Genomic DNA, 12,648 nt, shown 5'->3' on the forward strand with positions numbered 1-12,648 from the left:
GAAAAAGCACTTGACGGCACCCGTAGCCGCATCCCAGATTCAGCGCCGCTGTCACAACAACAGAAGGAGATTATAACAGAAGTTATTAGTCCGCTGACTGAAGAATAATCCTCTCCACAACGACTCCGAGCCGCTAACATTTTATTTCAAGTAAGAATACTGTTTTTCTTTATTAATCAATAGGGTTTCCGGTGTTAGACTGCATTATTGTGTGTTTTTAATGGCGATGGTTCACGAGAGGCCGTCGGACGTGTCATTTATATTATTATAACGTATGAAATTAATTTAAAATAAAGCACAAAATGAATTCCTCATGCGTTGTGTTTTTAAAGCATCAATTTAAATTGTTTAGAGAAAGAAGAAACATAAATTAACAGCTGATGCAACTAGACAGATGATGCATTAAAACAGTCTAATTAAATGTCATTAATGAGTAATTATGATTACAAACTGATGGTTTTATGTCAGTTTGCTAGTTTTCACCGGGTTTCTTCGCTATGTAGCCATATTGACTGACCATCCGGGACTTTTACAGGAGTGTCCTCTGTGTGTGTGTGTGTGTGTGTGTGTGTGTGTGTTCTTGAAATAAAGTGTACTAAAGGGATGTGTGCCGTTCAGAATTGAACTTAAAACCCTCATGCAACTCCAGTTCAGTTCATGTTTTTGTTTTGAATAGCACAGATGCGCACAGAACACAGTTATAATTCAAATTTGAGTTTAAGCTAGTACAATTAATATGCAAAAGACATTAATATATCTATTGTAAGTAATAATGCTTCATGTTTCAGAATGAATTACCTATAAACAAGAGTATTTCCAAAAACATTAGACAAAATTGATAGCATTTTAAAATAGATGTGAGAGAAAACTCAAAATGATGTGAAGCTGAAATCTCATGGACATCTGAGAAATTGACATCTGACATTAATTTTTTATTGAATTTGTTTTGAAACCTTTATTAAACCTCTTCAAATAACAAACAGGCATTATCATTGTTCAACACAGACTCAATAAATCCAAGCAGCATACACTGAAAGGGATGGATGGATGGAAGGAAAATTAAAATCTTGTGGTTTGTGTCTATGCTCATGAATCAACAGGAGCCAGTCCTCAAATTCTGACTTTTGCCAAACACTGAAACACTAAAGTATGCAAAAAGAATCCTCTTCATCAGAAAGCAGAGTTTAAGCTGCTATAGCAGTGTTGAATGAGCTCATGGGTGTGGTGTGGACCAGAATGACCTCAGCACCATTCTCTGAATGACCACTAGAGACTGCTCATGTAATATAAAACTGCATATGAAACAAGAGGATAATACCTTATAATCAGGGTTATTATAAACCATTAAACCATTAAAAAACATTGTTACTTGAAATCCAGTTGTCTGATTAGCCTTCCATTGTGTTGTGAATATTGTTGGCTCTCTAACAAATTGCTTTGTTCCTATTTTGTAAGTCACTTTGGATAAAAGTGATAAAAAAGCTAAATGCAAATCTAAATGAAAAACAACAACAACAAAACAAAACATAGACTTTACTGAAATAAAATTAAATTTGAAAAAAGTTAAATTAGTTTATTTTAGAAATATTGCCACGGTAATATTTCTCATTTTTGTTTAGTTGAGCTTGAAGCATTAATATAACTAAAATCAATAAACAAAAATGTATTTGTCATTAAAAAAACTAATAAAAAAGAAAAAATTACTAAAACATAAATTGATAACAAAATATATAAATAAAATCTGTAATACATTTCAAATATATTCTAAAATTTTACCGCTTATAATTATAATAATTTGTGTTATATGATTGAATCATAGCTCATAACATTATCAAATCCACAGAAATATAAGCAGCTGCAAGTAAATACAATTTCTCATGATTTGTTGTTTTAAAGTGCTTCATTTTTGTAATTTTTCATTTTTGTCGCTTCATTTTTTTATTTTTGTGCCTAAGGATTTATTGACAAACATCTAAACAGCATCCAAAGGCTTTTTTCTGCAAATACACCCTCGAGACTTGATTTGATTTAAATCTGTCTGCAGAATGTCTGACAAAAGTGAGCTAAAAGCAGAGTTAGAGAGAAAGAAACAACGACTGGCTCAGATCAGAGAGGAGAAGAAGAGGAAAGAGGAAGAGCGCAAGAAGAAAGAGGTGAGCTGGGGTCTAAACTGCAGTGATTTGGTCTCTTTGTGTTTGTTATACTGAAACAACCTCTCTCTCTCTCTCTCTCTCTCTCTCTCTCTCTCTCTCTCTCTCTCTTCTTTCTCTCTCTCTCTCTCTCTCTCTCTCTCCTGCTGCTGTAGCTGGATGGACAGAAGGAGGGAGCGTCTCCTCCGCAGGATGACTCTGATCTGGAGAGGAAGAGGAAGGAGGCAGAGGCTCTGCTGCAGAGCATGGGGATAGTGGACGCCTCCATGGGTACGAAACAACAAAGCAGCATGGGAAATTAGTCCCAGTCCTTTTCACAGACTGATGCATTTCCACCGTTCTTAACATACTTTGTGTTATTTTATTACATTGGCATTACATTACAGGAAACTAGTTAACGCTGCTGCGTGATTGTTGAGTGTTCATATTTTTTCCTCTTTTGGAAAGTGAAAGTGAAAGTGACAAATGGCCAAGTATGGTGACCCATACTCGGAATTTGTGCTCTGCATTTATCCCATCCACACCCGGACCAGTAGCATAGAAATGCTGCTTGGGGAAATTGGAAATTTGGAAAAAAATTGGAAATGTGAAAATGTTCCATGACCTGTTCTGAACGTCTTCATCATTTTTCTGTTCATCAGACAGATTAACATATTAACACACGCTACATGTTTACATGTTAAAAGGACATTTCACCCCAAAAATGAAAAGTCTGACATCATTTACCCACTATTCACTTGTTTCATGCCTGTATGAGTTTCTTTTTTCTGCTGAACACTAAAGAAGATATTTTTTAAGAATGAATGTTGGTTAATAAATAGTTGACGGTAGCCATCGACTTCCATTGTATTCTTTCCCATAATATGGAAGTCAGTGGCTACCATCAACTGTCTGGTTACCAACATTAAATGATGACAGTATTTTTATTTTTGGGTGAACTATCCCTTTAAATATGTTTGAAAAACAACAACAAAAAACCTAAATCAGTCGCTATGAGATAATAAGAAGAACACTGTTAGAATTTCTTTAAAAATATATCCATTTCCTCATTATTTCTTCTTTCTTCATTAAATAATTTGGTTTGGTTTGGAATGAGCTCTAATGTCTTTTTAACGCATGTGGATCCTGCATGAATATTAACCACTGTCCTTTTTGTCTTCTCTTTTTTTTTTTGGCTCAATCCTTTGGTTTTGCTGCTTCATTGTGATTATTACACCACCCTGCTCTCGCTTAATGTTGCTTACCTACTTTTTATATGTATCTTTTTTATTTTCAAACACCCCCTTCGCTTTGCTTGCACATGTGGATGTGTGTGTGTGTGTGTGTGTATGTGTATGTAGTGCAACCTCTGCGCGTGGTAACAGAGGATACGTGTCTGTTTCACTATTTAGTCCCCCCTCCCATGTCCCCCTCTGCCAAATCAGTGGGCACACCCAGCGAAACGGGCAGCCAGGACTCCGGAGACGGCGGCACGGGGCCGAGGTGAGTGTGCACTGACATCAGAGATCTCATATCACAGTATGAGTACTTTTATGTCACCCTAACTGTATATACAGTACCATTCAAAAATTTGGGGTCAGTAAGAAAAAGAAAAAAAGTGATCAAAAGTGATTTTTAAAGACACTGTTTTTTTTAACTTTCTATTTATCAAAGAATCCTGAAAATGCATCATACCAAAGAAAGTATGTTTCAACTAATAATAATCAGAAATGTTTCTTGAGCAGCAAATCAGTATATTACAATGATTTCTGAAGGATCATGTGACACTGAAGACTGGAGTAATGATGCTGAAAATACAGCTTTGATCACAGGAATATATTCACATACAAAACAGTTATAAATTGTAATTTAAATTGTAATAATTTATCACAATATTGCAATTTCTTCTGTGTTCTTAATCAGATAAATGCAGGTTTGGTGATTAGAAGAGACTTCTTTCAAAAACATTAGAAAATCTTAATGACCCCAAACATATGAACGGTGATGTGGTTCATTTTGCTTTAAATTGATATGGTTTATACTTTAAAATACCATGTGATAATGCCTGTTTTTGACTAATTAAGTGACTTTTACAAATAAAAGATTCTGCATCCTATTTCTTCATTATTCATGACATAAATGATAAAAACAGCTTCACAATGTAAAACATAGATCATTATTTTAACATGTTGCCTGGCAAGCAACTAAACTTTGCTTCACGCTCTGTATTTCACATTCCTTCATGTTTTCATCATTGCGCTTTAACAACTTTTCATCTTTTTTCTCCGTTCTTATAATTTGTCACAACATTTTCTGTAATTTTTATTAAATGTTTTGAGTTTTTCTTCATCAGTCATTTCTTTCAAAGTGTTGTAAAAAGTGCAATAAACTTGTCACTGCGGGTTGGCACTGTTCTCACCATTTCAAAAATGTGAGGCAACAATTAAACGGACGTTTTCAGTTTTAGTGAGTTTAATTGAAAAAAAAATCGAAATATCAATGGCACATACAGTACATTTAGAAAGTATTCACATACATTTTCCACATTTTGAATGACTAAAAAACTCTTTTAAGGCCTAACATAATGTTAAAACATATGAATATTATATTGCAAACGCGAGTTTCTCTGTTTCGTATTGTGTAGTATGTGAAGCTCATCTGAAGTGTGAGTGTGCATGTATATTAGTGTATAACAGCGACTCTTATAACTGCTCTCCTGTGTAACTGTCTGCATGCGTGTCTGCCTCTGTGTGTGTGTGTGTGTGCCTAACAGGACTCTTCATTGGGACTCTGACCCCTCTACTCTACTGCTCCATTCAGACTCTCAGCTCGGGTACTGCTGTCTCTCTCTCTCTCATTAACCATCACTCCTGCTGCGCTTCACCTGCATTCTCTCCTTCATATATCCTTCTGTCTCACATTTGTTCCCTCAATCTTGCTGTCTTTTGTTCTTGGATAGTCATGATGAACCAAACAGTGCATCATGTGAATACGAAGTGAATTATATTTCCCTTCGACACCCTTAGCATACTAGCTAAATGCTCTCTAACTACAGTATATTAAAGATAAGTTCCTCAGAGTTTAAAAATAGTTTTCAAACATGTTTCCATCACTTGTCATTAAGCAGAGTAGAGTGACCAGGTAGAGTGACCCATGATTTGTCAATGTACTGTACAATCTTATTTCCTGTTGGAAAGATTTTAGACATCCTACTGTTGCTATATTTACCTTTTCTGACCAACATTAAATGTTCCTTATGTAACAAATGAGCCTGGTTTCACAGACAGGGCCCTTTTGTTAACCTTTTGTTTTGACATCCTTGCACAGGTTCAAGCCTCCCATAAACCTGGTATTCACATAATGACTTTGTGGACATAATATCACCCTTCAGCAGATGAAATTTTATGAATTCATAGGTTTCCTGTGTGCTGTTTGTTTATTTGTTTTAAATGTAGTTATTTAATGTATTAAATTTAATTATTTTTTATTTTATTTTAACTAATTAATTTTAATTAAATAATTAATTAATTTATGTACATTTTATTTATTTATTTGTAATTTATGTATGTTTTAATTATTTTAAATGGTTTATTTAGTTATTGTTTTTACTATTTTACATTTTTGTAATTAATTAATTTATTGTTTATCATATATTTTTATTAATTTAATTATCAATTGTTTTTATTATTTTATATTTTTTAAATTGTATTTTTTTATCTATCGTTTATTATTTAATTATACAATTATTTCATTTTTATTTAATTAAATTTATTTATTTTTCATAATTTAATTATTTACTATTTTTATTTATTTATTTTAGATTTAGTTATTTATTATTACAGTATTCCAGTCTTTTTCTGTCTAAACATACTTGTCTGTATTTTCTACAGACGTGGCCCGTTGAAACTGGGCATGTCAAAGGTCACGCAGGTGGACTTCCCGCCCAAAGAGCTGGTGTCGTACTCAAAAGAGACACAGACGCCCACACAGACTCATCACAAAGACGGTAAATCACACACATTGCATTTCTTTAGTGCATCGGTGTGCGTATGTAACTAAACTCCTTCAGTGCTGTGTGTAGATGAGGAGGAGGAGGAAGACGCAGTGATGCAGCCTGCTCTGGAGAATCAAGAGGAGAAAGACTCTCAGAAAGAGGAAGAGGAAGGTAGTGCTTGCAAACATAGTTAAACATGAAATACAGCTGAGCTTTATAACTGATGAAGGGACGTGTTTCTGTGTGTAGCACCCCCTCATGAGCTGACGGAGGAAGAGAAACAGCAGATTCTTCACTCGGAGGAGTTTGTGACTTTCTTTGACCACAGCTCTCGTATCGTGGAGCGCGCTCTCTCCGAGCAGGTGGACGTGTTTTTCGACTACAGCGGACGGGACCTTCAGGATAAAGAGGGGTGAGTGTGTTTATCTGTTAGCAGACGCGGTTAGTCTGGTGTAGGATGTGTCGTTTGTGATTGTTGTACTGTGTTTGTTTCAGAGAGTCTCAGGCTGGAGCCAAACTCTCCCTGAACAGACAGTTTGCGGACGAGCGCTGGTCCAAACACAGAGTCGTCACCTGTCTCGACTGGTCACCGCAGGTACGCGATCACGCTGGAAGTGTGTAACACTGCTTTTAAGACTCTTTCAGTGAAGTTGTCCTGTTTTCTGTCGTTCCCATCAGTACCCTGAGCTGCTCATGGCATCATACAGCAGTAATGAAGACGCTCCACATGAGCCCGACGGTGTGGCTCTCGTCTGGAACATGAAATATAAGAAAACCACACCGGAATATGTCTTCCACTGCCAGGTGATGAGCTTAATGCATGTCTCTGTGAAAGATATGCATTAAATAATGTAAATTATTTTTTTATTCTGATCTCGTCCTCAAGAGTACAACTTATTTATGTTATGAAAATTACTTTTTATTTTCTTAATAGAAATAAGTAGAAACATAATGATGATAATAATAATAATAAAAACATTAAAATAATTAATTCATTAAAAATAATTTAATTAATGAATTAAAATAGAGGAAAAGTGTTTTAGAGCATGGGTGGATGGATGGATGATGGATGAATTAAAATAAAATGAATAAATTAATCCATTAAAATTATAATAAACAATTAAATACAAAATAAATCCATTAAAATGGAGGAGAAGTGGTTTGGTGCATGGATGGATTAATTAATAAAAATAAATAAAGAATGATCACAAGTGGTTTGGAGAATGGATGGATGACTCATTAAAATTAATAAAAATAAATGCATGAGTAAACAAACAAACAAACTTATTAATTAAAAGTATTAAAATAAATAAAGAAATAAAGAAAGAAAGGTCACAAGTGGTTAGAAGAATGGATGGATGACTCATTAAAATTAATTAAAATAAATGCATGAGTAAACAAACAAATTTATTAATTAAAAGTATTAAAATTAATTAATTAAGATCACAAGTGGTTTGGAAAATGGATGGAGGACTCATTAAAATTAGTTAAAATAAATGCATGAATAAACAAACTAACTAACAAACATAATAATTAAAGTTATTAAAATCGATCAATAAATCAGTAAATAAATCAATTAAATAAGATAAGTGGTTTGAAGAATGGATGGATGACTAATGAAAATGAATCAAAATAAATGCATGAAGTACATACCAATTTAAATGTCTTAATAGTTTTAATATTAGTGATTTAGTCAGTTTATTTGACAAAATATATATATTTTTTATTTCTCTTATATTTTTATTTGATGTAATAATATACCACTTATGGAATATGTGTGTTTGTTCAGTCTGCAGTGATGTCAGCAGCGTTTGCACAGTTTCATCCTAATCTGGTGGTTGGAGGCACGTACTCGGGGCAGATCGTCCTGTGGGACAACCGCAGTAACAAACGCACCCCTGTGCAGAGGACGCCTCTCTCCGCCTCGGCTCACACGGTACACACGGACAAACACCGACTCGTCTGCATCATCTGCATCCACACTGTTCTCAGTCATCTGTCTGTGTGTGTCTGCAGCACCCGGTGTACTGTGTGAATGTGGTGGGGACGCAGAACGCTCACAATCTCATCAGCATCTCCACTGACGGCAAGATGTGCTCCTGGAGTCTGGACATGCTGTCCACACCGCAGGTACAAACACACAACCATGGGAAGTACATTTCCCTTCGACACCCATAGCACAGCTACCTAACAGCTGTCTAACTACATTAAATGTCATTTAAGCATATAATGTTTTTGAACATGTTTCCATCTCATGCTGCTTCTTTAAACAAAGAGTTTAATGTATTTCCTGTCAGAAAGCATTCAGAAACTGTTGCTATTCTCTCCTCTCAGAGATGCAGACGTGAGCAAAATAGACTTTTTAAAAACATTTAAAAAATCTTAATGACCCAAGCTTTTCCTAGGCAATGCATAAAGTCAGTTTGGATCAAATTATCTGCCAAATACATTATTATAAAAATTCTTCTATGATTCCTAAAAATGAAACTGAGCCATTGTCTCTCATTTATCCAGTTAAACTCACATGTCTGAGTGTGTGTGTGTGTGTGTGTGTGTGTAGGACAGTCTGGAGCTCATGTTCAAACAGTCCAAGTCAGTGTCCGTCACCTCCATGTCATTTCCTCTGGGTGACGTCAATAACTTTGTGGTGGGCAGCGAGGACGGGTCCGTCTACACCGCATGCAGACACGGCAGGTGAGTGTGTGAGCGTCAAGCTGTTTGTGTCCATTTCACATCTGCACAACGGTTTCATTTCTATTGCTGCACGTGTGTGTGTGTGTGTGTTGTAGTAAAGCGGGCATCAGTGAGATGTTTGAGGGCCATCATGGACCAGTCACCGGCCTCGACTGCCACACAGCTGCAGGACCGGTCGACTTCTCTCACCTGTTTGTCACGTCCTCCTTTGACTGGACCGTCAAACTCTGGAGTACCAAGGTGCCAAACACACCACAAACATTATTTATATACTATTATAGTGTTTATTCATATTTTGAATTAACTTTTATTTGTATATTTTTAATTTAGTTAATTTTATTACAGTATGTGCTTTTGTCTTTAGTTTTTTGTTAGGTTTATTTTATTTCAGTTTTAGTAATTTTAGTACTTAAACCCATTTCATTTCAGATTCTAATTTAATTTTTTTTTTAATTTTAAGTTTTGATCTAATGTTTGTATTTTATGTAATCTCTGCTTTATTTCAATGAACAAAAATGATTTTCAGTGGTTTAGTTTTAGGTAATAACAACGCTTGTCTGTTTGTCTCTTGTGTGTCAGATTTAGTTATAGTTTTGTACTTAAACAGATTTTATTTCACTTTAAATTAATATTTACAATATATTTACATTTGATTGAACTTATAGAAACAATTTTTAATAAGTTCTATTTTTAGTAATTCTAGTAATTGATTTTTTTTTTAAATTTTCATCAAATATTTATATTTTATTTAATTTATTTTAAATTTTATTTCAATTAATGAAATCTTTTTTTTTTTTTTCAACAATGGTCCGTTTTATATCTCTCCTGACAGAACAATAAGCTTTATTTTTATTTCAGTTTTAATTTGAGCAATTTTGGAACCATTTAACTTTAAACTTAAAACCTTAAATTTCACTTTAGTTTTTTCCCTCAGTTTATGTAATATCTACTTCATATTTCAATGAATGAAAGCAATATTTAATAGGTTCAGTCAACAATAACAACGCTGGTCTGTCTGTGTCTCTGACAGAACAATAAGCCCTTGTACTCTTTCGAGGATAATTCAGACTACGTGTATGATGTCATGTGGTCTCCCACACACCCCGCTCTGTTCGCTTGTGTGGACGGGGTCGGACACTTGGACCTGTGGAACCTCAACAACGAAACTGAGGTACAAAAATCTCCTAGAATATAATCTGAAGAAATCCTCAAGTCTTGACTGATAATCTGCTGCTTCAGGTTCCCACGGCGAGCGTGACGGTGGAGGGAAGCCCTGCGCTGAACCGCGTGCGCTGGGCTCAGTCGGGACGAGAGGTGGCCGTCGGAGACTCTGAGGGCCAGGTGCACATTTACGACGTCGGAGAGGTGAGGTGCAATTAAATACAGTTAAAGGGATAGTTCACCCAAAAATGAAAATTCTGTCATTAATTACTCATTCTCATGTCGTTCCAAACCCGTAAGACCTTCATTCATCTTCAGAACACAAATTAAGATATTTTGATGAAATCCAAGAGCTCTCTGACCCTGATGTCACATGGACTATTTTACTGATGTCCTTGCTACGTTTCTGTGCGTTGATCGTGTTAGGACCCTTGCTGTCTATGGGAGGGTCAGAGAGCTCTCAGATTTCATCAAAAATATCTTAATTTGTGTTCTGACGATGAATGAAGGTCTTACGGGATTGGAACGACATGAGAATGAGTAATTAATGACAGAATTTTCATTTTTGGGTGAACTATCCCTTTAAATGAACTTCTGCAGCTGTGGTCTGTCATTTAAACACATTTCGTGTTTTCTCTACAGCAAATCTCAGTACCACGGCAGGACGAATGGACGCGCTTTGTGCTCACGCTCACCGAGATCAACGAGAACCGCGAGGATGTGGAGGAACTGGCCGCTCAGCGATTGGCTGCATGATCACCATAGCAACCCCTGCTGACCAATGACGTTTCCCCTGCATTTGCATATCTCCACCCTCTCTGAAGTTATTTTAGTGACAATCTCGGGCTCTTTTTTAATTCTAGAGACAAATGGATTATTTGAGATAGCAAGACTTAGTGTTGCTAAAAGATTTTGGGAGTAAAAATCGTAGTGGGATTGGACGGTGAAAGTAGATTATATCAGGCGGGAATTTTAATGTTTTTATCTATTTGTAGGATTAGAGGCTGATTTGGAGGAAAGGGATGATTGATTGCTGTGCATCAACACTAACACTTCCAGTATGCAAACTATTGTACAGCAACTTAAGACACTGACATAACCTACAGTAACAGGAGAAATGTGCTTTTAAAGAGGTGGGATATTTTTAAAATTCCCTTCCGGATAAACTCACACATTATTGGATTATGTATAGCTTTCTAACAAATGCATTTTGTTTTTAGCTCATAAAGACTGAACGTGCATCTATAATAACTTTTCAACATGTAACTCAGTTCTTACTTCTGATTGCCTTAAAGCTAATTTTATAACACACACACGTATCCACAATCTTCCATCACACAAAGCATTACCCTCTTGGTGTTCGTCTATTCCAGCTCTTGAGACTGAAAAATATTTTTTTTTTTGCAAAATGTTGGTAGAAATCTCTAGATCACTGTTTGAAAAAATGTCCCATGATTTGTCATTTCAAAAGGGCTTGGAGAAAAACCACGATCCTTTAATTAGCATTTTAAACTTATTTAGACTAGTAGACAGTATTATTATTTGACGAATACATTGTTTTCTTTAACGGTTAACCAAGTACAAGTAACAGCCAGCTTGTCCACATCTGCATCCTGTTATATTTATGTATTTTTACCATTGTAATTTGAATTTAGTGTCCTAAGATCTATGGATTTTAGTAGTATTTATATTAATTATGTTTTCTTGACATTGTATAAGCAGCATTATTTAATGACAAAATCTCAAGACCTAAAACAGCTTCTCTTTTACATTCATATACATTTTAGTGTCAAATTCTAACAAATATTGGCATTTAGTAATGTTTTTAATGGATGTTTTGTGAATTTAGCCAGAACTTTAAAATATTGCGGCTTTAAATGGTTCAGAACAACTAAAATGAAAATGTACTTGATACAAAAGAATAACTTAGACAAGTCTAGATTAAGACAGGTTTGACTTTCTGGACTGATTGTTTCTTTTAAATGTTGTTTTTGTGAAATGAAGGAAGCTCTGGATACTCACCTCAGTATCTGACGTCTGAACACATTCATCAGGGTCCCACAATCATGAAAACACAGATCAGATCAGATCAGATCAGGGAATATTGAAATCTATATACTTCCAGCTCCAGAAACGTTGCATGATTAAAAGTTTAAATCTTTGAAATTTCTATAGCTTGGGCTATCATGATTGTGAGTTTTTGGCTGATGATTAATACCCATACACAGTTAATGGGTTAATTTATTCATAATGAATATGAAACAACATTCATAACTACACGACAATGACAATATTAAGAATTCCATTTGAAAATATTTTAAGCATTGATATTTGGTTAAAATTCCCTAATTTGGATGAGAATATGATTGGACTTTCAAAAGCACGAGTCAAAAAAAATCAACAAGCCTAACCATATGCAAAATATCTCCTCAGCTAGCTCAGATGTGCCAAGAGCATGCTTTTTTTTTTAAATCTGGTAATTATGAATGACTGGCAACATCACAGGAAATCCATTGTTCAAATGTGTGGGATCCCTGATTTACATGACCAGGACAAGCATGTTGATCTTGCATGTGTGTTTGGTCCTCCAACAACTTCACTAGTACACTTTATCACTGACCTCTTTTGTAACTTGCAGTAAAAAACTCAATAAAACCCTCACAAACTAGA

General features: G+C 35.2%; 1 protein-coding gene across 3 annotated transcripts; it reads left to right on the forward strand.

The window, feature by feature from the left end:
• The first annotated feature begins 6 nt into the window (after positions 1–6).
• On the forward strand, positions 7–12,647 carry LOC306845212 (dynein, cytoplasmic 1, intermediate chain 2a-like). Of its 3 annotated transcripts, none has more exons than XM_079377875.1 (17): positions 7–150; positions 2,045–2,153; positions 2,306–2,420; positions 3,491–3,632; positions 4,903–4,962; positions 6,020–6,135; positions 6,211–6,294; positions 6,373–6,535; positions 6,619–6,718; positions 6,802–6,927; positions 7,913–8,059; positions 8,140–8,253; positions 8,684–8,817; positions 8,913–9,057; positions 9,848–9,988; positions 10,057–10,182; positions 10,621–12,647. In XM_079377875.1, exons 2-17 carry the CDS (start codon positions 2,046–2,048, stop codon positions 10,732–10,734), a joined length of 1,935 nt encoding a protein of 644 aa, XP_079234001.1. In that variant the 5' UTR covers positions 7–150; position 2,045; the 3' UTR covers positions 10,735–12,647. The 3 variants fall into 3 exon arrangements, with proteins under 3 accessions (XP_079234001.1, XP_079234003.1, XP_079234002.1); XM_079377876.1 differs by having other exon boundaries at positions 19–150; positions 3,542–3,632; XM_079377877.1 differs by lacking the exon at positions 4,903–4,962 and having other exon boundaries at positions 9–150; positions 3,542–3,632.
• The last annotated feature ends 1 nt before the right edge of the window (position 12,648 follows it).

The sequence above is a fragment of the Barbus barbus genome (assembly GCF_936440315.1).
Source record: "Barbus barbus genome assembly, chromosome: 25".
NCBI classification, from domain to species: Eukaryota; Metazoa; Chordata; class Actinopteri; order Cypriniformes; family Cyprinidae; genus Barbus; species Barbus barbus.